Here is a 27,533-nt window from a genome sequence, read left to right as displayed (position 1 = left end):
GTCGGTAAACTGATTTACGGTGATCTTCTCAAAGACACGAGCTTCCGAAATCTTTTCGGAGATGAAGGAGGCTTCTGAAGTTTTGGTCTTCAACAGCAAGGCACCAAATATAGAGAGCTCTCGGCAATAGAACAAAATCACAGCTACGAACCGAAGCTCACGGCAAGGCAACAACACTAAAATCTCAGCCACAACCAAAGCTCTTGGCAGCAGCAGCTTAGGCAGTTTCAGGGAGCACCAATGACTAAATTTGCTGGAGGTTGGCGGTCCTGATCAGAGACGATCAGTCCAAGAATCGGGGAAAGCAAAAGGGCCGGTTTCAGGGAGGAGAAAAGAACAATAAAACCTCTCCTTCCACAACCAGCATCCTCCCCTTTTAAAGAACCAAAACCAAGCCCTAGCACCCTTGCCTTTGCTCGCCGGTGAAGCTTTGGAAGGAGATCATATCTTTCCTTTTCCTTTGGTGTGAGAAGCTACAATCAAAGGTTTGTTGCCCTCTTTGTATGCTTGATGGCTGATTGATAACCTTCCTTCCTTATTTGCTCGATCCCTTTCCCTTTCCCTTGCAGCTTGCGTTGGGTGGGGAGGGTTTTCACGCGCACGCGTGATTGAGGAAGGAGGAGGCCGCGTGAGGGAGGAGAAAAAAAAAAGGGTAAACTGGGTTTGCCTTGAACCGGGAATCTTTCTTTAGGGTTTTCAATTGAATCGGGTTCAATGTTCATTTGGTTTGGTTCAAATTGGTTCACAACCAAAACACTTAATTGAACAATCAAATGAACTCCAATTCAGCCCAAACAAGTTTCGTTTGTTTCGTCTTCTCAAGACGAAGCCTGTCATGCCTTCCGTTTTGCCAAAATACTTTTCAACATGAACCAAACTAAGTTGGTTCAATTTTGATTCAAAATCGATTTGTCTGGTTCACTAACCAGATTATTTCCGATTTTATTTAATCCATCTATATAAGATAGAATCCATTATTTGCCTTTGTCCGGTCTAACCGAATTTCTTCTGTTTTGATAATCTAATTCTCAAACTCATTTTAAGTCCTTTCAAACTTGTAATGCGTGTGACTCAATAGGTTTCCGGTTATTTTGGTTGTCCAAAATTAACTCTTAATTTCGGATCGATCATGAGTGGTACCTAGTAGTACATCATGATCCCCAATTGACCGAAAAATCAATAACTGATTCCAGAATAATTTCTAAACCCTTCAGCAGCTTTAGTGAAACGTGCCTTGTTCCTTTCACCGTCTTATACCCGCTTAGTTCAAGCCATGGTTTGTGTCTGTCAGTCTCCACTAGGCTGACTACGTCACACCTAGCCCAAGCTTACTTCCTTGTTCTGCGGATTCGAGTTACTCGTACACGTATTTAAGAATACAAGTTTCTTTGGCCAAAGACTTTCAGTAACAATCTAAATAAGCAGCCGTAGGGTATATGTCTCTTTTATAAAGAGCGGTGAATCATCTGTGGGCTATTCAAACACCTTCGGACACTTTAACTTATACCCAATCATCTTGGATCCATACTAAAGTATAAGCTTCCGTAACCAAAGTGACTTGAATACCGCAAGTCTAAGGAAATTTGCACTTAAGCTGCACTGAGAACTTCATTGACATACAAAAGGAACCACATGAAGTCTCACGGCAGGTCACTCCAATGACTAGCTACCTTTAACTAGCATCCACGTTTAACTCTCAACATCCAATGTCTCCAGCTAGTGAGAGTTACTTCTTGATAAACCAAGGAGTATAAACGTGCTAGTCTCAACAGAATCGATGACGTCCGTGTTCATCAATTCATCGACTAGGGATAGTTTCAATACCTTCATAATTACACATGTAGAAAAACTAACAATTTGTGATCGAATCACGAATTCTCTCATGCTATGAAATGTATCGTGGACATTCAGTGAACAAGTTTAAGATATAATCAAACATATAAAATATGCACTTAAACAGTGAATTTATTTAATAAAAATTCAATCATAAGGCGATTGCCTTAGGACACCTCCCAAATATAACAAATATAACAAGGTAAACCCAGATGTTGGGATCGGTGCGTTCGCTAGAGGGGGGGTGAATAGCAATTTCTCAAACTTTCCTGTGAAAAGGTTAGCGGAAGCGAGAATAACAATAGAAAAAGAGAACAATCGCTAACCCATTGATTTACTTGGTATCCACCTCAACGAGGTGACTAATCCAAGGATCTACACGCACAAACGACCGTTCCACTATGAAAAATCCTTTTTTACGAAGTACGTTTCGAAGGTGGAGAAAACCCTCACAAACTGATCTTTTCCTTTCACAGGATTGATTAGTGAAGTATGGAGGAAGAGGAAAGCTTTTACAATTTCAGAGATTTGCCAGAAAGATGATGAAACAGTATTTGTGATTTCTTCGGCGTCGTTTGCTATTTTTATATTTTTCGTACATCAGTCGACTGCTCTAAGGGCCAGTCGACTGATGAGCTTCAACGGCTCATTAATCTGCATTTAATCAGCCAATTGTCGCTCCAACGGTCATGTAGCGGTCGACTACACCATGAGCAGTCGACTGCTCCAGTCGACTGCTTCACTCAACTGATCTCTCTGTGAACTCTGTGTGTGTTTCTGACCAACCACCAATCGACTGCACCAACAGTGCCAGTCGACTGCACCAACAGTGTTAGTCGACTGATCAAGCTGAAATCCCCCTTTCAGCTTCTTTTCAGCCCTTAGCCTTGACGCAACCCTTCAACGTCTTCCACAAGCCTCGTGCCCTTCCTTGCACTAGCTTTTTCTAACTATAACTCGTAATAATAAAAAGTCATTATAATGGTGGTTACCATTTGCTTTTTACAAATAAAAAGAATATCTCTATTCTACACCGAAAACGAAGACTAAAACTTTAGTTTAGTGAAAAAAGCCCCTTATCGGATTTGAACCGATGACTTACGCCTTACCATGGCGTTACTCTACCACTGAGTTAAAAGGGCCCTTTGTATTCAATTCATGAATTATAGCCATTTTCATTATGAGTCTACTGCACTGCATACTGCAAACAAATACAAATAAAAATAATATATGTATATATCATGTACATATCATATACATAGGGGTTTCATTTATATTTATAAAGTAAAGGATCAATTCGATTTACCCTCAAAAGGTGAAGCGGGTCAATTTTCTTTTAATAATGCAATGAATTGTTTCAAGACCGACCCCGCCTCTTTCCTTTTACTGACCAATCAAAACGAGATTTACTCGATTGATACATGTACCAATCTGACACTGACATAGATTCAATAGATTTTATTGAATTATGTGATGAAGGTATTCGTACCCTGAACCGAATTTTTATAAAAAAGTAAAAAAGAGAATTTCTATCGTTTTTGAATTTTCTGACTTAATGTGAAATAGTGATATGCATGGCCTATTTTATCTGAACAATGAAGGAAGCAACGAGTTTTAAGTTAAAATTAATGAGTGAAGAAGAAAAGAAATTAAGTGAGTTTTTACATCCTTTTCCGTTATGCTGGACCAATCACTGCCTGAACGGACAGAATCCTATACCTCCTTTCGCTATATTCGCTATACTATATATATATTATATATACTATATATATAATATATAGAAGATCATGTTATCAGGTTCCTTATAAATTATAAACAGTAGCTCACAACCAAAATGGATAGGGACAAACCATTGGAGTGGTTGTAGTGTAATTGGTATTAGTCTATCTTGACTATTAAATTACACTAGTACACTTTGTGTGTATTGAGCAGGACCGTTTGAGGTCGTTCGATTTATACTGACTATATAATCGAACTAGATCTCTGTTACTATGGATGTGCATGCTCTTAATCCCGATATAATAACAAACACATATACTTAGTATATATTTCTTTGATTCATCAAAGGGTGAGATTTAGCTCGTTAAATCAAGAGGCCCGATGAGTTGGGAGATAGTATTATTTATATGGTGTGTTGTTGATTATAGAAGGAAACTGTGTCCTATAATCTAGGTTGATGATGTCCCCTTGAGGAGCTCATAAGGATTATCATGTAAATCCTGCAGGTGGACTTAGTTCCGCATGATAATAAGGTTGAGTGGTACTACTCTCGAAATCAGAAGTTAATTAATTGAGTTGTCAGTAATTCGATTAATTAACGGACATACGATATCTTAAACACAGGGAGATTAATGCACTCATAGTAAGAAGGAGCCCATACTATAATATGGGATTGGTGTGGTAGTTCAATAATAACCCTTTAGTGGTATGGGTTATTATTGATGGACGTGAGTCGGGTGTTCAGGGAGAACACAAGAAGCCCAAGTCCATCAGGAGGCCAAACCAATTCCTCCTCTAGGTCCCTGTTGTAACCTCTGGATAAAGCCTCGAATCTACCTAAGAATTCTGTTAGAATTTTGTAAGGAATTTCAAAAGAAAATTCTGTTAAGAATTTTTTGAAATTCTATTAAGAATTTTTTCGGAGAAAAATTTTGTTAAGAAATTCTGTTAAAAATTTTTGTTATGAAATTCCGTCTCTTCTTGAATAAAATTTTATTATAAAATTTTATTAATTAATTTTGTTAAAAATTAACAGAATTTAATTAAGGAATCTCATTGAGAAAGTTAGGCAATGTTGGTGATCTAACGTGTGTGAATTGAGTTCACAGGAAAATCCAAGTTAGAAGACTTGGCAAAAGGTGAAGTCCCGGAGGCGTGGCCTCTTGGCAAAGGTGAAGTCCCGGAGGCGAGGCCTCTTGGCAAAGGACTTAGCACGACGAAGCTGAGGGAAATGTCTCAAGCTAGTGCAAGGAAGGGCACGAGGCTTGTGGAAGGCGTTTGAAGGTTTGCGTCAAGGCTAAGGGCTGAAGAAGAAGCTGAAAAGGAGAGTTTCAGCTTGGTCAGTCAACTGGAATTGTGATTCAGTTGACTGATCAGAGTATCAGTCGACTGGACTGTATTTTCAGTCGACTGATCAGAGTATCAGTCGACTGGACTGTAATTTCAGTCGACTGATGGCTGAATAAGTCACACACAGAAAGATCAGTCGAGCCAGAAGAAGGCAGTCAACTGGCACTAGTCGACTGGCCTATGAGCAGTCGACTGGAATTCAAACGTTGGGCTAATTAATACAGCAATTAATGTAGATTCTGTAGCCGTTGAAGCCCATCAGTCGACTGTCCATGGGAGCAGTTGACTGATGTCACGAAAAGCATAAAAGACAACTGCGAGATTGAAGAGAGCACTTCTTCTTTTCGAGTACATTTTTGTGAGATCTTCAACGCTCTGTCTTTTACTTTTCTACTCTTCCTCCCAAAGCTATTTTCTATTCATAAGAGGAAGAGATCAAGTGTAAAGGTTTCTTCGCCTTCAAGAGTTCTTGAGAAGGAGATCTTTTCATAGTGAAAATGGTGTGTGGGCTGTGTGGATCCTTGGATTAGTCACCTCTGCGGAGGTGGAGACCAAGTAAATCGAACCGGATTAGCGTTGTGATCTTTTATCTCTTTTATTATTTTGCTTCCGCTAATCTCTGTGCAGAGAAAGATCTAGAAATATCGAAAAATGTTATTCACCCCCTCTAGCGAACGCACCGATCCTCAACACAGAGTAGGTTGGATCTTGAGGACTCAGAAGAAGTTGACTTGTAAAGGCATTATTATTGTCAAAGACCTTTACATAATAAGTACAAAAGACATCTTAGCCTCTCGATTCGGCCTTTCAGCTGCCGAATCCATCATGTTTGGTAAGGCCGTAAATGAGTAGCGTTCCACGGTCGCACCAAGTCTTTGCTAGAGGAGTCGGGCATATAGTAGGCCCCCGAACTCATTTTCTTGATAACTCGATAGGGGCCTTCCCAAGGGGGCTCGAGCTTCCTGACATCTTCGACTGGCTTGAATTTCTTCCAAACCAAGTCGCCTACTTGGAAAGCTCGCGGGATGACTCGCTTGTTGTAGGTACGGTACATGTGCTATTGGTATGCTGTAAGTCACGCAGCGGCTTTGTCTCAAACTTCCGAAACGAGATCAAGCTCCATGAGCCTTCGGCCATCATTGTCATCGTTGTAGCATTGCCGCCGATCCGACTCCACCCCTACTTCCATCGGGACCACAACCTCTCCGCCATACACTAAGTGAAAGGGCGTCATACCGATGCTTTCTCTTGGCGTGGTGGTGTAGGACCATAAGACGCAGGGCAGCTCTTCGACCTAGCTTTCCCCTTCATGATCAAGTTTTGTCTTGAGTCCGCGCACTATCTCTCGGTTGACAACTTCTGCCTGTCCATTGTTTTGCAGATAACCTACCGAGGTGAAGGCTTGCTGATTAATGCCGAGTCCCTTGCACCAATCTTGAAGCCTCTTACCTTGGAACTACCGTCTGTTGTCCGAGATGAGTCAGTGCGGTATGTCATACCTGCATACAATGTTCTTCCATAAGAACTTGAGCACTGCTTCCTCCGTGATCCGGGCTAAGGCTTCGGCTTCGATCCATTTGGAGAAGTAGTCCACGGCGACCAACAAAAACTTCTTCTACTGCGGCCCAGTCAGGAAGGGCTCAACAATATCCATCCTCCACTGATCGAAGGGATATGAGGTTGTGGCTGCCCTCAGTTGTTCAGTCGGATGCTTAGTGAAAGGTTGATACTTCTTGCAGTTGATGCAGATTGACACGAGCTTAGCCGAGTCTGCCTACAGAGTCGGCCAAAAGTATCTAGCTAGTAGAACTTTCTGAACCAAGGCTCGACCTCCAAGATGGTTTCCACAATAGCCTTGATGCGCCTCCTTCATCACGTATTCGGCATCTTCAAGGTCGAGACACTAGAGCAATGACCGAGAGAAGGCTCGGTCATATAACTGATCACCTATCAGGGTGAATCGGGAGACTCTTCTCTTAAGAAGGCGAGCCTGGTAGGGATCAGTGGGTATCTCGCCTTTTTGAAGGAAGGCGAGTATCGACGTCCTTCAGTCGACGGGTTTTGCAGGGCAGGCCGACTGGTCTATCTGAGCTATTAGGGCGACTTGGGTGATCGACTCTTCCTCCACCCACTCGGCAAGGGAGCTAGCCATTCGGGCGCTAGCTCGTCGACTTTGCAATTCTTGGCTCGAGAAATTTTCTGAAGGCAGACTTCTTTGAATTCGACTTTCAATTTTATAAAGGCTTCGGCATATCGACGGAGCCGCTCATTCTTGACTCCAAAGTTGCCCTCCACTTGTTGAGATATCATTTGGGAGTTAGAGTAAAGTTATACTCGAGCCGCTCCCATCCGCTTGGCTGCTTGAAGACCAGCGAGCACTGCTTCGTACTCGGCTTCGTTGTTGGAGGCTCGGAAGCATAACTGCACGGATAACCGGATTTCTTCCCCCTAAGGAGAAATTAGGAGGACTCCGACTCTGTTTCCCTGCCTGGTTGAGGATCCATCAACATAGACTTTCCACTCTTCTTTCGGTTCACACTTGGGTACCTCAGTGAGGAAGTCGGCTAGCACTTGAGTTTTAATGACCGTGCAAGATTGATATTGAATATCGTATTCATCGAGTTCTACCTGTTGGGTTGCAAGGGTGCAAACATAGTCCCACATCTAAAATACATGAGAAAGATCATGGGTTTAAAAGGATGGAAAATATCTCCATTGGTGTGAGGCCTTTTGGGTAGAGCTCAAGAGCAAAACCATGAGGGCTTAGGCCCAAAGTGGACAATATTATGCCATTGTAGAGATACTGACATCCTTTTGGACCCAACAATTGATATCAGAGCGAGGCCGCTCTTCACCGGACTAACCGTCGGATGAGCCATGATCCAGATCTAACCATGTGGGGACTCTCAGGGAAAAACAAAGGAAGTAGGGGAGGCTCGGACCATGAGGGACATGGCAACCGGACCATGAGGGACATGACAGCCGGACCATGAGGACATGGCAGTCGGACCATGAGAAATGACAGTCGGACCATGAGAAATGGTAGCGGAGCTTCCAGTGGTCCTTTGTTTGAGGGGGGATTGTTGGGTTGCAAGGGTACAAACATAGTCCCACATCTAAAACACATGGGAAAGATCATGGGTTTAAAAGGATGGAAAGTATCTCCATTGGCGTGAAGCCTTTTGGGTAAAGCCTAAGAGCAAAACCATGAGAGCTTAGGCCCAAAGTGGACAATATTATGCCATTGTGGAGATACTGACATCCTTTTGGACCCAACACTACCATCCACTAGATGAGTCTTCCCAAGGCTTCGAGCTGAGTGAGTACCTTTCCCAGGTTATTGTTGGTTAACACGGTGACAGGATGAGCCAAGAAATAAGACCAGAGTCATCGAGTCGATAGAACTAAAATCCATGCCAACTTCTCCAGGCTAGTGTACCTGGTCTTGACATCTTTTAACAAGTGACTGAAGAAGTAGATAGGGTGTTGGATCTGACCTTCTTGCTCGACCAAGACTGAGCTGATAGCTGAGTCGGTAGTCGAGAGGTATACCCAGAGTGGTTCGTCGGGCAAAGGTTTTGCCAGTTGGGGCAACTGAGTCAGGTAAGCTTTGAGCTCTTCGAAGGCCTTGTCACATTCTTCATTCCATTCGAACCACTGAGCCTTCTTTAGGATTTTGAAGAAGGGTAGGCTGCGCTCTGCCAATTGGAAGATGAATCAGGACAAAGTGGTGATGCGCCCTATTAGCCGTTGGGCTTCTCGGAGGTTCTGCGGAGGAGCCATCTGCGCAAGTGCTTGTATCTTCTCTAGACTAGTCTCGATTCCTCTTTTAGTTACTATATAGCCGAGGAACCGCCCAACTCGAACGTCGAAATGACACTTAGCCAGATTCAGCTTGAGTCCGTACCGACGTAAAGTGTTGCAGGTCTTGTCGATGTCAGCTATTAGAGATCCACCCCGAGCCGTCTTCACCAATATGTCATCGATGTAGACTTTGATGTTTCGGCCTTGTTGATGGTGGAAGACTCGGTCTATTAATCGTTGATAGGTAGCTCCTGCATTCTTGAGTTCCGAATGATATAATAGTATAACAAAAGGTTCCTCCTGGCTATTATAAAGCTAACCTTGTCCTGATCATTTACAGCCAGTGGTATTTGATGATAGCCTTGATAAACGTCTAACATACAGATATACTCGCATCCAGCAGTCAAGTCTACCAGGTGGTCGATGCACGGTAGAGGGTAGTAATCCTTCCGGCAGACCTTGTTGAGGTCTCGGAAATCCACGCATACCCGCCACTTGTTGCCCGGCTTCGGCACCAGTACCACATTGGACAAGCTAAGTCGGGAAGTGCACCTCTTTGATGTGTCCGGCCTTCAGCAGCTTCTGCACCTCGTCTTGGATAATCTTGTTCTGTTCAGGGCCAAAGTGTTTTCTCTTCTGTTTAACAGGTCGAGTGCTAGGAAGAGTGTTAAGGCGATGTACAACAATCGATAAAGAGACGCCCATGAGTTCATCCGGCGTCCATGCGAACACGTCCTTGTTTCGGCGAAGGCAAACACCAAGTTCCTGCTTCAATTCACAAGGCAAGTCAGCAGCTACCTGTACCGTTGTCTCAGCTCGGTCCAGGCAAACTTGTAATAGCTCCTTGTCTTCAATCCCCCCACAGAAGTCGGGGCCTTTTGAATCGAGTGTATTTTAGCACCTTAGCTCCTTTGATTTTTCCTTGCTTTGGTTCGAACCATGTCGACATAGCACCGCCGATAGGTCAGCTGATCGCCTCGAGCCTCCCCCACCTGGTCTCCGACCGGGAACTTCATCTTTTGATGGTATGTAGAGACTACTGCTGAGAAGGCACTCAGAGTCGGCCTTCCCAATATCACATTATATGTCGAGGGGGCATCTACTATGGTGAAGGAGACGCGCTGAGTCCTTCGCAGCGGTTCCTCACCAAGTGATATGGCAAGGCTAATCTGGTCGAGTGGATGTACTTCATTTCTAGTGAATCCGAACAAGGATGTGGCCATAGGCTGCAAGTTAGTTGAGTCAATTTGCATCTGATCAAAAGCCTTCTTAAAAATGATGTTGACGGAGCTGCCTATGTCCACGAAGACTCGAGCTATATTGTAGTTGGTAATGGTGGCGTGGATGACCAGAGCATCGTCATGAGGGACTTCAACTCCTTCTAGGTCCTGAGGTCCGAACCCTATGGTTAGACCTTCTTCCCGCTTACCTTTGCTGACTCTATATACTTCAAGTCGTCGGCTGTGAGCCTTCCGGGCTCGATGAGAGTCTCCGTCTGTTGCTCCTCCCGTGATCACGTAGATGTTGCCTCGGGGAGCGTTATCATGATTGTCTTCCTGTATATCTTTGGGGTTGACTGCTCGGTGTCCCTGAGTGTCTTCTGTCCAAGTGGGAGGGAGGGATCACCTCGGAGATCGGCCTCGCTTGTGAGCAAGCCTTGGGGATCGTGGCGGCGACTCCCGAATTGGTCACCCCGCAGAGGATCTTTGATGACTTGGTCTGTCTGTTGGTTTTCGAGCGCGTTGTTCTAGCAACTTGCCGGAGTTCTTGGGCATACTGCTGAAAATCCCGCATATCATGGCTTCCGGATTGGTGATAAGCGCAAAAGCGGGGCAACCAACGCGGGGCTCCAGTCGTTCGAGTAGCTTGAGCCTCCACCGTCTGAATGGTGCGATGGTTGGCTTTAGGGGCTACGGGAGCTTCCGACTAGGGCCTCCTGAAGAGGTTGTGGCAGAGGCCTTCGTTCGGCTCGGCCTGTTGGTGGGGGGTTGCAGATGGGCCCACTATGCTGGTGGGAGTCTGCGTCCTTACGCCGGACCTGACTGAGCTTCCTCAACGTGGATGTACTTGACTGCCTCGCTCAGCAAGATGTCGAAGTTCTCTGGAGGCTTCTTGATTAATGACCTGAAGAAATCTCCCTCGGTTAGTCCTTGAGAAAAGACACTTACTAGGACTTCAAAGGCGACTGATGGCACTCCTGCACCACTTGGTTGAAACGGTATACAAACTCCTTCAAGGACTCGTGAGGCTTCTGCTTGATAGAGAAAAGATCCATAGAGGTCTTCCGGTAGGTTTTGCTGGTAGCAAAATGTTTCAGGAAAGAGCTTTTAAAGTCGGTGAAGGAGCCGATGGAGGAAGGGGGAGTCAGTTGAACCATCGCAGTGCAGACCCGGCTAGGGTCGTCAGGAAGACATGACACTTGATGCCATCCAGTATACTGATGTAGTAGGGTGGCATTCTCAAACCGTCCTATGTGATCTTTTGGGTCGGTAGCCCCTGTATAGTCAGGAAACAGCGAGGCCCGGAAGTGTCGAGGAAGCTCTTCTTCTAGGATTCAACGGGTGAAGGGGGAATTGTCCAATCCACTACCCTCTCCCGGCCACGACCCTTTTCCCCCAGCAAGATCTCTGGGAGGAGTCTGTTCAGCGACAGACTCCATGGATGCACCATAGTAATCGACTTCTTATAGCGGTCTCGTTGAATGGGCTCTCGGGGATTCCGGGGGAACTTGTTGTCGTCGAGCCGGGATCAGAGGGACTTCAGTAGATCTTGTTGGAATTCTTGAAGGAGGAGCTGGAACAGCTTGCTGACCCCAGAAACAGCCAGAACTGCAGCACCACTGCTCGGTCAAAATCTTCTTGCGTCATGGTGATGAGGGGAGGTCGATGAGGATCATCCATAAGCATGTCTCAAGACAGGACTCTTGTTGTTCCCATAGACGGCGCCAAATTATGTTTCGATTGAGAACAACTCCGGGATGTGTCACTGACCGAGTCTCCTCACCAGAACGGAGCAGGGTTGAGGATGCTGAATCTCTGGGTCCTGCAAGCAAAGCAACCGTGAGCAGGAAGGCCAGGGGTGCCTTGGCGCAACCACTCCGAAGCTTAAGTCAGCGAGCGAAGAATAAGAGGAAGGAGAAAGAACAAAGGAAGAAGAGAAAGTGGGTGGTTATCACGTGTACGCGTACCTGGGAGAAAGGGGGGGAGTGATCTTTATATATGGGAGAGGGGAAAGTCACATCCCATCTTAATTAATCACATCATCTATCCCATCGTTAGTTATTATCTTGTCAGGAAGATATGGAATAATCAGATTGCAAGTCCCATCGTTGACATACATCGTAAAGTCATTTCGCATGTGGGTGTCAGGGCATCGATCATGATTACAGAGTATGAGACTGTCAGAAGAAATGATGGGAGTGACGGAGTCGGGCACCGTGATGGCCACTCGGCGTAAACCGTAGCCGAATCCAAATGAGGGTGAGGTAACGAGCCGATTGGGAGGCTGCGAGTTCACAGGAGAAATCGACCCGTGAGGCGACTCGAATGAGGGATTGGCTCGGAGCTATGCATTGGACACCGAGGAGTCGGTTTCGTGAGGAATCGGCTCTGTGGGATGCGACTCAAATGAGGTTCGGCTCGGAGCTATGCATTGGGCACCGAGGAGTCAGTTTCGTGAGGAATCGGCTCCATGGGATGCGACCCGAATGAGGGATCGGCTTGGAGCTATGCATTGGGCACCGAGGAGTCGACTCTGCGTTCTATATTCGAATCGCATCCGATCGAAGAGAGAGACTCGGCTCCTAGGGAAAGGGGTCGCGAGTCGAGAACTGACTCGGTCTGACCTTACAATAGGCCTACTCGAGAGTCGAGCATGGCGTCGAGTCATCTACCTTGGGTTAAACCCGTACTTGACTTTTTGGGGCCGGTCCACCACAACCATAATAGTATTAAAGCAAGGTTCAAGCTTGGTGTTGGCCGGTGGGTGTAAGCAACTATAATGGCAACTTGAAATATTTCAAGTAGTTATTAAATTCTGTCAATCAACATTCTAAATAATCCTTAAACTGCATAAGCGGCGATAACATCTCAAATTGCTCGTACCAATATTGTAGTGTGAAACATCTTCGTAATATATATGCCTAATATTTATTGTTGTAATTGTAGAAAAACTAATAATAGTAGTACTGATAATTGAAATAGTAGCGTGGAGGAAGTTTTACGTTCTCATTAATCTCATGAACAAGATGTAAGTTTTCTTATACTAATCTGTAAATAAATTAATATGATGTATAAATTAGCATTATATATAAACTTGCCAACGTGATTTAGTAAAACTGATTATCTTGTATTGTTAATGTTATACATCTGGACTTTATTGTCGACCTTTTTTATCTTAAAAGTTGCTTGTTTGTGAAATGCTAAAATTTGAAATGTGTAAATATAAATATAGGAACATGTGATCATGTATCCTTCACTTGGGTAGTGTGTTGTATAAATATTTACATATTTAATAGAAGTGATTGTTATTTTCGATTGCATCAATGTAGAGATCCATTTTCTGATGAAGTGCTATCATGTAAGATGGAATTAAATAATTCATAAAAATAAAACCTACTTGGTGATGGTACATCAAACATAAATACTAATAGTAGTAAGATGTCATCTTCCGATTCTGTTAGTGTGGTGGTGAGTATTGGAGAGAGTACGAATATTAGATACAATTTGAAAGGAGTTGTTAGTATTAAGGATATCATAGGCTAGAGTTTGGAACAAATGTTTGAAAATACATGGACTCAACTAGAATATTACGACATTAGCATGCTAGTAGAAATTGAAAGGGATGTCTCCATTGATAAATTTATAGTGAATGATATGAACTATTCAATAAATCCGTTAGTGATCTTTAATGAGTATAGTGACCTTGAAGATGTATTCCCATTAGCTGAAAATGCTTATGTAATAAACTCAACACTTATTGCAGTGCAAGAGCAAGAACAAGTCGGGAGTGATGCATTTTTTTTTGTTGGTAAGGTAATATAAAATTTAATCTATAATAAGTTATAAAAGTTATATTTGAAATAGTAATATAATAATTTTTTTTACATTTCATAATGTAATCCACTTAATTGAAGTAGTGATTTAATATATTTTACTTTACCTTTCATATTTTTCACTCCACTCAATGACAATAGTAGTAATTTTAAAAATTATTGATTCTTGTGTAGTATTCCCAACCCAAAAATATTTTAAAGAAGTACTTGCTAAGTATGCTATGAAGAGACAATTTATTTACAAAATAAAGGACTCGAGGAAAATCAGAGTTAAAGTAATTTGTGATGTAGAAAACTACACATAGGTAATAATACAAGGGAAGAAATAGGGTTGATAGTTACAAAATATTTAGAAGAACATTAATGCCATCTTGGCTTAGGAACAACTGATCATCCTATATACACGACTTCTTTTATAGTTTCTCCGAGTGAAAGTTATTTTCTTTCTACAGATGATTATAAACTTAGAATGATTCAGCGAAAGATGAAAATATGATTTATAGTAAACGTACATATCGAAAGACTTACAATGCACGTCAAAAAGCTCTAGCAAAGGTGATAGGTAATTTCAAAATCACCTAAAGATATTTCCTACAGTTGATTCATCAACTGTAATAATAATATTTGACAGACATCGTGGAATATTATCTACAATGAATAAAGTATATCCTCTTTCTCACCATGGATTATATTGCTATCACCTATCATGTAATATGGTAATAGAGACTCGGGATAGACCTACATTAGGATTATTTTGGATTGCAACTAGAGAAAATACAATATTTGAGTATGATCAAATCGCTTATGATAGCTGCAAAAAATTGAACCCGCAAAATGGACAAATGCATATTTTTCTGATAGAAGGTATACAATGCTAATGATGAATTGTTCTAAAAGTATGAATGCATTGTTGAAAAACACTCAAGAACTCCCAATAACAGGACTGATACACAACACAAGGAGGAAAGGTGCATAATAATTTTATAATTATAAGGTGGTAGTGTCTAATCTGTAGTTCTTTTGATGCCATTTGTTATGAAGGAGATTGAAATTAGGAGAGGAAAAATTAGGTACTATGTAGTACATCCACAGCAGACAAAAATGAAGGTAGCAACTTCTGGATCATCCTATATAGTTGACATGGAGAGTCGTAGATGTAATTGTGGTGAGTTTAGATATTAGGGTTTCCTTGCTCACATGTTGTTATAGTGTGTGTTTAGGAAAATGATCCTGTATTCGTATTGTGAGTAATATTATTTATTTGAAACATGAAAAAGTACTTGCGCAGATCGTATATATCCATGTAGAAGTAAAGAATTTTGGACAATAGGTGCACAAGATTTAACTATTTGTCCACCCCGTAATGTCTTACAACTTGGTAGAAGGAAGAAAGCAAGGATCGAGACGAAACATACCTGATAGGTTAAAAAAAATGTGCAGCGAGTGTAAACAAGTAGGGCATAATAAAAGATCATGTAGAAACCCTCCTGCCAGACAATCTGGTGGGAAAAGGACAAGGAGATAAATAAAAGAGATTGAGGTAAGAAAATTGAAAAATAAAGAAAAAATGTCGATATGCAAGAAGAGAAGACTATAATAGTCACCTATAAGATGGAAGAAAAAGAAGAGGCAGATAAAATAGAGGCAAGAGACAAGGAAGTCAAAGCTTTCTTTTTGAATGCAAATAAAATAAATTGGGATATCTATAGTAATTCATAATTAATAAATATAATTTTGTTGATTTCACTGTTGTTGTGTTTGTTAAATACATTGAGATGGAAAGACAAAAATACAATGCTATAGTAGTGGGCGACGAGATTGCACTGCAAAAAAATAATTTTCTAGGGACGAAAATTTTTCATCACAAATCTGCAACGAAATTAATTTTCATTGCTATTCTGCAATGAAAATTACGACGAAACTATATTTGTTGCAACTTTTGCAATATATAAAATTCGTTGAAAATGTCGTTGCAAAATAATTTTTTATAGTAAAATTTATTGCAAATTGGCGACGAAATAATATTTCATCGTAAATTTGCGACGAAACACATATTCGTTGCAAATTTAGCGACGAATCCAATTTTCATCACCAATTCGTCAAATTTTGACGACGAAACACAGTTTCATCACCAAATTTGCAATGAATCCGTGTTTCGTCACCAATTTGGCAATGAATTTTAATTTTTATCGCCAATTTGGCGATGAATTTTGCAACGAAATTGGTTCGTCACCAAAATTAACTCAAAAATCCTAGATCTGCGCTTATTCCCTCTTACCATTAGCCAAATTGGTGACAAAACACGATTTTATCGCCAAATTTGTCGCCAAAATTAACTCAAAAATGACGACGAAACTTAAAATTCATCGCCAAATTGGCAACGAATTTTTTGTCACCAAAATTAACTCAAAAACCCTAGATCTACCCCGATTCCCACTTACCCATTTAGGGTTTTCCTTTCTCTCCTTCTCTCTCGCGCGATCTGCTCCTTCCACCGTCGCTCATCACCACAAAACTCCATTTTCGATCGGATTTCTTCAACGAAGGCAACCTCCAAGCTAGGTATGTTATCTTCCTCCCTTCTATTCCTCCATTGCGCAATCTACTCCATGTATAGGCGCTGGGCGTGCCGGCTGCCGACCGCTGGGCATGTCGGCTGCCGACCACTGGCCGCGGCGCCTACTAGCTGCTAGCCGCTGGCCGATGGATGTGGTGTTTGGTGGTCGGTAGTCGCGACATTGATAACTGGCTAGTTGACCGGGTAAATTAGGATTAGATTGGTCTACTTTAATCATAATTCTTATCATAAATAGGGTTTTTGGGCTGATTCTTTATCTGGATGAATTTTTGGTGTTATTCTATATTTTTCTATTAATTATTGGCATTTATGGATATTAATTGATTGTAATTTATTTTGTAAAAAATCTAATTTGGAGAAAAATCAATTCTGGTTCGAGTTGGGCTCAAATCGGATTCAATTTGACTCAACCAGACCCGATTTAATTCAGTTCAGCTCATCCCAAATATAATTGATTCAGCCAAACACAATTGACTCAGCCCAACACATTTGATTTAGCCCAAATCAATTGAATTCCGATCAAAATCAATTCAAGCTAAGTTGTGGTTCAGGCCAAATGGGATTTGGCTCAGCCAGTTGACGCAGGTTTAAAAGGAAAACTAGGGCACAGCGCAAGGGGGGCTCGGCACTGTAATTCCCAAAAATCACAACATTGTTCTTCGTCTCCCTTCCCCTATCGCGATTCCAAGCTCCCACCGCCTCCATCCGTCGGGCTTCTATCGCTCTTCTTCCTCTCCGATCAGCCACAGAGCTGTGGTCGGCGTCCATGAAGATCGAGGAGCACCGACGCAACCGCAGGAGAGACGTCGTGGGTGGTTCGCTCCGGCGCTGCTCCTCTTTACCATTCAGGCCTCCAGCCGCTGTGGGTGGTTCGCTCCAGCGATGGTGGCCGTCACACCCGCAGTAGTGAGCTCCGGCGTGGGTGGTTCGCTCCGCCGGATTCCCTATCTGACCGCATCCATCAGAGATCGACACGAGAGGTCGGGCTGAGCTTTGGTCGCACCTTCCACCGATGAATGAGGTAAGGGTTTCCATTTGGTTTCTAACCCCCTATCTATGGTTTGTAGCAGGAATGGGGCTCGACGGCTACCGATCTCGTTCTTCCCCGACTTGAGCTTGTCGGAATTGGCCATCTCCGGCGATGTTCGACCATTCCCTGTTGTTGTGACTCGTTCAAAATGGCGTCAAGCTGCTGTTCGAGGCTGATCAGGAACTGTCCATCCACCTCCACAGCTTCCCTGTTCTCCTCTGTTCCGAACCGAAAGGGGAGGATTCTAAACCTTAACCCTAGTTTGTTCAGTTGTTTATTTCCTTAAGTTTTGTTAGTTGCTAATTTTGATCAATCATACCCCCCCCCCCCCAATTTGGTTGATTTCTTCTATTCTTGTTGTGTTGGCTGGATGAATGTGTGAACTTGACATATGATGTACTTCCGCAAGTATACGGTTGTCGTCAAGTAATAAAAAGATATCGAACCACAGAGACTGTGTATTAGCTATAGTGATGTCACTGAGATAGTTGTCTAGACTCCAAAGGAAGCGAAATGGTTGAGGATTGTGTGTGTGTGTATGGGAGAGAGAGAGATTGGTTTGGGGATTTATGGGTGAGATGGATAAGTCTAGGACTTCGATTTCACATCAATGCTAGGTGATATCCCTAATTCATGTTTGTTCCCTTACTCTCAATGTTTACCACCTTGTAGGGATTCTAACCAAAATACCAACTCAGCCTCGTCAGACTTTGTTGGAATTAATCATGATACTCTAACGCTACGATTACTAGTTCAGAACGACACCAAATAGCCTAGTTATGACTCTCCCGCTGTCACCCAGGCACCCCAACTTACTTCTAGTGTACTACTCTCTGTCACCGAGCACCCAATTAAGGAATCCTTTCCTAGTCATCCATAGCCATTAGCTATCCCTTATGGAAGTTTATCACCGTGTAAAGATTACTTTGGAAAGTTTGGTTTAAGATTAACCTTATGTCACAAGGCACCCTGGTATACGATCCTAGGATATCCCTACACAGTAATCTACCCCTCATAATCATGCATATGTGCTCACACAAACATTACATCAAATACGTTCAAGGCACATAATACATGAAACAAATGTAAACACTTCATTGAATGGAGAAAATGACATAAACTAGTTCATACATCACCATCATTACATAGATGTTCATCCTACATCCTAAACTCAAAGATTTACTCCATTACAAGAAGGTTACAACAAGTATGCAAGAAAAATATCATCCACCAAAGAGGGGAAGACTTAACTTTGAAGCGTGGGCATCCGTTGAAGATCTTCTCGCTCCGGTGTAGGATGGATCGGTGGAGAGGGATTGGCGAGGGCGGATCGACGAAGGATGGAGCGTTTAGGGCTCCCCTAGGGAGGGGTGGCACGGTCACCAAGCCAAGACTAAGGGTTTTGGAGAATGACCCAAGATAACCCAAGATTGGGTTTGTTTTCCACTTTTATACTCTCACAAAACTGCCTAGATTTTTCCTGATTTATTAGGCTCTATCTCAATGGGGTTTTCACCTAATAAACCTAGTTTTCTTCAATTGAACTCTGAACCAAAGCTGTAGAGCTTCAAATTATCTTCAATTTGGTGGGTGGATCGACCCATAACTCCATCTTAGCCGAAAATTATGTTGGTTCGAAGTTTGATCTGTAGTTTGGGCAGAGCACCCAGCCAGGCAGTGGTCAGGAGGCACGACCGTGCCATTTAGCACGGCCTAGAGAAGTTTTCGTTCTATACACCCTGAAGAAATGTTGTAGATCTTGAAGTTAGCTATATTTTGGTAGGTAGCACGGCCTGTGGATCCATCCGAGCTGAAAGTTATGTCCATTTTACTTTAAGTCTGCAGAACTGTCCAGAAGGGAGACACGCCCAGAATTTTCTGTCACACGGCCGTGCCTAATAGGCACGTTTTGGAACAGGCAGGCTTTAGAAAAAATGGCACGGCAATGACTAATAAGCACGACCTTCACCTGCGTGTCTCTGGAAATAAGGCACGGCCAGGGGCAGTTTCAACTCTGGATAATTGGCACGGCTGTGCGTGTGGGGCACGACCATGCTATCTTCGATCGGTAGGAGGGACACGACCGTGTCTGTGCCGTGGGTATGTGAGGCACGGCCGTGTTCTGCTCTGTTGCTCCTTTACCTCCATTTCCGCATGTGTGTTGCATGAGAGACTCGCCCGTGATGATGAGCACGGCCAGTGCGAGTCTCTTTTTCTACTATTTGCTCCACCATCAATAATGCATTGTTTTGACTTTAAATCATATCCTGTCAAGCAAAATATGCAAAGAGCAGATCTTCGAGCAAAAGAGTAGAAATATGCAATATAAAAGAATAAGGTGTGACAAAGTGTAGCATATGCAATTAATTACAAATAGATGAGTGTTAAACAATGCTAAAAAACCATATATGACCTATGCTCATCAACTTACTTATCAGTTTAATTGTTGAGTGTGTTCCAATTGTTTGTGATATTTAGATGGTTTGAATTTGTGTTAGTGCTTGAATGTTGTGAATGTTTAATGAATAAGATGTGTACTCAATTCATTTGGTTGGAATGTGAACTTGGATTTGCTGCTGTATGACTGTTGGCCTTGTAATCATGAGTGGAATCCATGTTGAGTATGGAACTTTTGCTATCAATAATTAATTGGTGTGTTGTAATGATGTTGTGAACATGTTCCATTTGATATTGTAGTGAACCGGTTGTGTAGCATGTTTATTGTGTTGTGTTATATTTTTAATGTAATGCTTGTGAATAACTTAGTGTAAAGCTTGTGTAATTAATGTTGTATTATAACTTAGAAGTGTGGATTACAATTTGTATGTATGTTATGTTGACGCAATTGTTGTATGTGGTTTTATGTGGAATTTATGTTCATGTTGTATGTTGACTTTGTGTTAATAAAATGAACCATTGAAAGTGTAACAGGTTGTATAATTATTTAGTGTATAGGATGTGTAACTTGTGGAATATGTTTGTTTCTTGGAAGTGTGCTTGTGCACGTGTTTGATTATGTTCTTGTGTAGTCATTTGTATAAACCATGAATTAGGATTGCCAAGCGTCTGTATATATGTGATCATTGTTGTATCATGTTAATTATGTGCATTGTTGTTTAAACTTGTTTTATAGTGTTTTATATTGTTCACATGTTTAGTTGTACATCTCTGTTGTAGCATGGTGTAATTATGTGAATTAGGGTTGATAGTTAATTTGGTTGTTGTTTGAATAATTTGTGACATGGTTATACAATAGTATTTGAATCATGAATTGTGTATAATTAGTATTCTTTGGTAATTGTAAAATTCAATTGTGGATAAATGGACTTGTAGATAGAAATGAATAACGCAATAATAAATACTCCGCACCAAATGTCTAGGACAACCTCCATCATTGAGTCCAAGAGAGACGACCTGGACCTCTTTATACTACTTAAGGCGATAGTTAGGGGTTTGATAAATAAATTATTAATTTTGATAGGTGTGAGTGACAACAAATAAGGGAATAAAAATATATAAATAAAAACATTCCCACAAAAACATTCACATCAAAATTTTGACGCCGTTGTTGGGGACTCATTTGATTGTTGTATATTTTAGACTATATATTGGTGTTCTTATTTGTTTATTCATTTCATTTGTTTGTTTATTCATTTGTTTGTTCATTAATTGATGTTATTTATTTATTCATTCATTTATTCATTTATTCATTTATTGTAATTATTCATTTCTTTTGCTCTAATTACTTTGAGGGTGTTGATTTTAGTGACACTAAGGCTTACTTGTGACTTTTCTATATTGGAGAGGTACACGAAAGTGTAGGAAATTGCACTGGAAGCAATATCCCTAGGATCACTTTCATGGATATTGACTAGATACAGTTGCAGAGTTGAGAACCCAGGGGGATCAGGAATCAAGGGACTCCTCTTGCAACAATCCATCTTCCCTTTATAATTTTTTTCTTAGATTAGGTTGTGTATTTATTTAATAATTTAGTTTAGGATGTGTATATTTATTCATTTATTGATGTGCGTAGGATGTATATATGTATTTATGCTTTATTTGCACATCTTTCAGAGTTTATTGCTTAATTCTTGTGTACATTGCATCCCATATTCATGCATTTAGGCACATATCTTACATTTCCTAGTTCGGAGATCTGCTCGTGCTTTTACATGTTTCAGGGTGGAAAATGGAGCAAAAACGGGTAAAACGGAGTACCCATTGAAGACAAGGCAAGACAGGGCCGTGCCTCATAGGCACGGCCGTGTCTCTCAGCTTCCAGGCCGTGTTTTACAGGGCACGGGCGTGTGCCCAAACAGAAGATCATCAAGCCCAGGCCGTGCCTCACAGGCACGGCCGTGCCAACACTTCCCCTCAGCAGCAGCCAGAGGCCGTGCCTCACAGACACGGCCATGCTTCAAAACAGAATCCAGCCAAGTCATGGCCGTGCCTCACAGGCACGGCCGTGTCTCCATCCAGAAGGAAGCCAATGCTGTTGGCCGTGCCCACCAGGCACGGCCGTGTGCCAAAACAGAAGGGTCCAAGCAGCTGGCCGTGTCTCAAACACACGGCCGTGTCCAGCAAATGAAGAGAAGACAGGCTTTGGCCGTGCCTCACAGGCACGGCCGTGCCTTCAAACAGCGAAGAGTCAACTCTGGACCGTGCCTCAGAGGCACGGCCGTGCCCCAGAACAGAGGCTTGACTGCCTTCGGCCGTGCCCCCAAAGCACGGCTGTGCCTCTTCCTGTGCCCGACGCCCACACGGGGCCGTGCCTCCCAGGCACGGCCGTGTGCACGGGGGCGTGCTGCATATGTGACCTGCACTATAAATAGGTCCTTATTGAGACCTAGGAAAGGGGAGAGACCTTGGAGAGCCACCGGAGCTGTTCTAGAGCCACCGACGCCTGTTTCGGAGCGAGATTCGACGATCCATCCACCGATCCGACTGCTCCAGTCCATCCTCATTCCATCTACGCCGAGTTTGCAGTCCGAAGGAGGAAGATAAGTCTCATTTCTGCATTTCTTTGTTTTATCCTTGGATTGAGATGTATTCTTTCCTCCCTATGGATTGTAATCTCCACATTATGGAGTAGATTCCTTAGATTCTAGGATGTAGGATGAATCAGATGTAATGGATGATTGTATTTGGATTTGATTAATCTACCGTTTTCTATGATATAACTGTCTATTGCCTTGTGGATTTGTGTTTGTGCTTGATGATAAATTATGTGTGTGTGAATCCATGAGGGTAGGGATTGACTATGAATTGGGGAATCATTAGGCCGTACACCGGGGCGCTTCGTAACACGGGGAATGCCTTGAACCGGGCGAGTTCCGAGGGGTTTCTTGATGAGTAGTTAATTCTTATGAGGGATAGTTAGCGGTCATTCATTGTTGGGGAGAGATCCGTTAAAAGATATCCTGTGACAGGGGATAGGGTTCTTTTAGTACTCCGGGGCGCCTGAGTGACACGGGAATGGCTTGAACCGGGCTTCTAGAACCATTTCAAACCGATAACGAGTGACGTAAGAACACCAATGCAATAATTCGAGGATACCTGACGAGGTTGAATTGGATAAATTGGTTAACATCCCTACAATTGAACAATTATTGAGGAAAGGTAGAGGATCCAAGTCAATCAATCCATACTCTGAGGAGTCCGAAGTCCTAGGATCGCTTCACAACCAAGTGTCACAGTCGATCCCTTTCTCCGATTTCTAGGATAAAGTACTTTAGAACACTCCCATCTCCCCCACACAACTCATGCTCAATATTCTCTCCACCTTATTGTGCTAGATCTAGTAAGTAATTCCACGGTCCCTGTGGATTCGATCTTTTTATTACTTGACGACATTCCGTATACTTGCGGAACGCTATCATCCATCTCTTTCATTCTTTATCATGGGATTTGGGAACCTTGAATGCTGAGATGAGAGTTTTGCCCGGAACGGACAAAAATTTAAGTGTGGGGGTCTGAGTAGATAGTTCACCATCGAAGACCATTTGTTTTGTTTTGTTGCTTTTTGTTTTTTGTTGTATTTTTATTTTATTTTATTACATTTTTAGATAGGTAAATTCAAAAAAAGAATCAGTTGAAAAAAATAAAAATAGAAAAAAAAGGAAAAAAAGAAGAAGAAGAGTTCAATTCTGTTGAAAAAAAAATTCAATCCTGTTGAAATAAAGAATAAAATAAAAAAAAAGAGTTTGAGTTGGTGAATATTGTTGGGATCGAGGCGTTCACTAGAGGGGGGTGAATAGCGTCTTTCGATTTTTCTCTGCGAGTTTGTTAGCGGAAGCAAGAGATAATAATAAATCACAAAGAAACAAACGCTAACCCGGTCGATTTACTTGGTATCCACCTCAACGAGGTGACTAATCCAAGGATCCACACACGCAGCCGACGATTCCACTATGATAAAAATCTCCTTCTCGAATCACACTTCGAAGGCGGAGAAACCTTCACAACAGAACGTCTTCCTCGTACAAGATTTGTAGTAAAGTATGAGACGAAGAAGAGAGCTTTTACAATGTCAGAGAGCAGTAAAGAAGATGTAAGAATATGATTCTTGTTCTCTGCGACGTTGACCGCTCTTTTTATAAATTTCAGTGCACCAGTCGACTGCTACTAGGGCCAGTCGACTGATAGGCTTCAACGGCAATTAAATATGCATTTAATTTGCAGTTGTCACCCCAACGGTAGTATATCAGTCGACTGCTCCAACGCCAGTCGACTGGTCCCAGTTGACTGTCCACTCGACTGATCTTTCTGTTCTTGGCTGTGTGTTCTTCGGATCAATCCCAGTCGACTGCTAGCAGGGCCAGTCGACTGCCTAAGCTGAAAACTGACTTTTCCAGCTTCTTCTTCATCCCTTAGCCTTGACACAAGTCTTCAAATGCCTTCCACAAACCTCGTGCACTTCCTTGCACTTGCTTGAGATGTTTCCCTCGACTTTGTCATGCTAAGACTTCTCTTGCCAAGAGACCTCGCCTCCGGGACTTCACCTTTGCCAAGAGGCCACGCCTCCGGGACTTTACCAAATGCCAAGACTTCATTCCTGGACTTTCCTGTGAACTCAAGTCACACATGTTAGATCAACAACCATTGCCTAACTTAACCTGATTTAGCCAAACATTAAAATCTAAATTGCTTGGGGCAAAATTGCCTCAACAAATATTATGAGGGAATCATTGGAAGTGAGTTTTTAGCAACTTTTATTTCTCCTCCTAGGAGCTTTATTTGAGATATTTTAGAGTATAGGAGAGGAATGGAAGTTGTTTTCTTACTATGTTGATCACCTTACACTAGCTTATTTTGATATTTACTGGGCATGATTCATTGACTCATCTATGAAGTAATTCATTGTTTCTCGTTTCTCCCACTTGTATTCTTTATTTATTCATTTTTTCCCTTATACACATTGTTTTCTTCCCCTTATTCCTTATTATTTTATCCCCTTATTCATTATTCTTTTGTAACGTTAAAACCTTTATGAATTTTGCAACTTTATGCATATGATAGTGGCAGAGATTAGAAGAAGAGCAAGCACATGGTAATGCATGACCCATAAGTAGCTTGAGAGAGATCCACTAATTACATGATTTTGAGGATGAGCAACCACACTATTTATCCTGTGAGATTTTTTTTCTAGTCATCATTCTCAGTTTATTCTTGGTGGATTGAAATTGCTATTTTGTTGATCCATGTAAGAATTGAATTCTGGATTGCTTTGGTTTCTAAGATTTGACACTCTTATTTAACTTACTATTGCAATTTTTTTAATTTGACTGATATTGTTAGGGTGAAAAATAATGTATAGTAGTTTACTTTCACGAGATGTGAAAGAATAAGTGCGGGGGATTTGATAACTGGCTAGTTGACCGGGTAAATTAGGATTAGATTGGGCTATTTTGATCATAATTCTTATCATAAATAGGATTTTTGGACTGATTCTTTATCTGAATGAATTTTTGATGTTATTCTATTTTTTTCATTAATTATTGGCATTTATGGATATTAATTGATTGTAATTTATTTTGTAGAAAATATAATTTGGAGAAAAATCAATTCTGGTTCGAGTTGGGCTCAAATCGAATTCAATTTAACTCAACCAGACCCGATTTAATTCAGTTCAGCTTAACCCAAATACAATTGATTCAGCCAAACACAATTGACTCAGCCCAACACATTTGATTCAGCCTAAATTAATTGAATTTCGATCAAAATCAATTCAAGCTAAGCTGTGGTTCAGGCCAAATGGGATTTGGCTTAGCCGGTTGACGCAGGTTTAAAAGGAAAACTAGGGCACAGCGCAAGGGGGGCTCGGCACTGTAATTCCCAAAAATCACGACACTGTTCTTCGTCTCCCTTCCCCTATCGCGATTTCGAGCTCCCACCGCCTCTATCTGTCACGCTTCTACAGCTCTTCTTCCTCTCCGATCAGCCACAGAGCTGCGGGCGGCGTCGATGAAGATCGAGGAGCACCAACGCAACCACAGGGGAGACACCGTGGGTGGTTCGCTCCGGCGCTGCTCCTCTTTAACATTCAGGCCTCCAGCCACCGTGGGTGGTTCGCTCCGGCGATGGTGGTCGTCGCACCTGCAGCAGTGAGCTCCGACGTGGGTGGTTCGCTCCGTCGGATTCCCTGTCTGACCGCATCCATCAGAGACCGGCACGAACACCGGGCTGAGCTCAGGCCACACCTTCCACCAAGGAATGAGGTAAGGGTTTTCCGTTTGGTTTCTAACCCCTGTCTGTAGTTTGCAGGAGGAATGGGTCTTGATGGCTACCGATCTCATTCTTCCCCGACTTGAGCTCGCCGGAATTGGCCATCTCCGGTGGCATTCAACCATTCCCTATTGTTGTGACTCGTTCAAAATGATGTTGAACAACCACCGGGGTTTGAAAATTCAGAATTTTTAAACCACGTGTTTAAGTTTAAAAAGGCCTTGTATGGTCTTAAACAAGCACCTCGTGCTTGGTATGAGAGGTTGTCAACATTCTTAGTGTCTAAAGGATTTCATAGAGGGCAAATTGATCCCACACTATTTTTGAAAAATAGTGGGAATGACATTTTTGTGGCCCAAGTCTATGTAGATGACATAATATGTGGCTCTACAAATAAAGACTACCTAAATGAATTTATAAATCACATGGAGAGTGAATTTGAAATGAGTTTGGTTGGTGAATTAAATTTCTTTTTAGGACTACAAATTAAACAAACTAAGGAAGGTATATATGTTCATCAATCTAAGTATGCCAATGAACTGTTTAAAAAATTTGGCATGGAAAACGCCAAAGAAATTTCTACACCTATGGCCACCAACACAAAACTAGATAGTGATCCTGAAGGAAAAGATGTAGACCCGAAACTATATCGTAGTGCTATTGGTAGCCTACTCTATCTTACGGCTAGTAGACCTGATATCTTATTTGCCGTAGGCATGTGCGCAAGATATCAATCTTGTGCCAAGGAGTCACACCTTAGTGCAGTGAAACGAATTCTGCGATATTTAAAGGGGACGCAGAATGTAGGATTATGGTATCCTCGTACCGAAACATTTGATCTTGTAGGCTATTCCGATTCTGATTATGCCGGTTGCAAATTGGATCGTAAAAGCACTAGTGGAGGATGTCAGTTCCTTGGATCATCTCTAGTGAGCTGGATGAGTAGGAAACAACATTGTGTAGCACTCTCCACAATCGAAGCTGAATACATCGCAATGGGAGAATGTGTTTCATAATTGTTGTGGATGACTCACACCCTAGAGGACTACAAACTATCATACAAAAATGTTCAAGTCCTTTGTGATAATGTAAGCACCATAAATTTAACTAAAAATCCAGTTCATCACTCTAGAACTAAACATATTGAAGTGAAACATCATTTTATACGTGATCATGTATCTAGAGGAGATATTGTGCTTAACTATGTTGAATCCAAATCAAATCTAGCTGATATTTTCACTAAACCACTTTCCGAAGCCGAATTTAGCTATTTACGACGAGAATTGGGAATGTGCTCCGTAATCTAGGAAGTCCCTCCATGATCATTTTCGTATCTTAACTAGATTGCATCTCACACACATGTAGGAAATACCTTGCTTGTTTATTGTGCACCTTAGATGGGGTGAGATGCTAGGATAATCCTTTGGTTCATAATGCTT

General features: G+C 42.1%; 1 protein-coding gene and 1 non-coding gene across 2 annotated transcripts; one reads left to right on the top strand and one right to left on the bottom strand.

Annotated features, from left to right (window-relative positions):
* Nucleotides 1–2,903: 2,903 nt before the first annotated feature.
* On the bottom strand, nt 2,904–2,975 carry TRNAT-GGU (transfer RNA threonine (anticodon GGU)). Its single transcript has one exon. It is a non-coding gene; the product is annotated as a tRNA-Thr (tRNA).
* Nucleotides 2,976–26,681: 23,706 nt separating this feature from the next.
* Nucleotides 26,682–27,110, top strand: LOC141835021 (secreted RxLR effector protein 161-like). Its single transcript, XM_074722439.1, has one exon. The coding sequence runs from the start codon at nt 26,682–26,684 to the stop codon at nt 27,108–27,110; it is 429 nt and encodes a 142-aa protein (XP_074578540.1).
* Nucleotides 27,111–27,533: the final 423 nt, after the last annotated feature.

This window comes from Curcuma longa, chromosome 9 (assembly GCF_044706935.1).
Source record: "Curcuma longa cultivar G26 ecotype Majalengka, Jawa Barat chromosome 9, ITB_CL_G26_1.1, whole genome shotgun sequence".
NCBI classification, from domain to species: domain Eukaryota; kingdom Viridiplantae; phylum Streptophyta; class Magnoliopsida; order Zingiberales; family Zingiberaceae; genus Curcuma; species Curcuma longa.
The sequence above is the reverse complement of the archived record's forward strand: the minus strand, read 5'-3'. Positions and strand labels throughout refer to the sequence as shown.

Coding starts and splice junctions, on each gene's coding strand:
- LOC141835021 (XM_074722439.1), top strand. CDS start 26,682: ATGGCCACCAACACAAAACTAGATAGTGATCCTGAAGGAAAAGATGTA.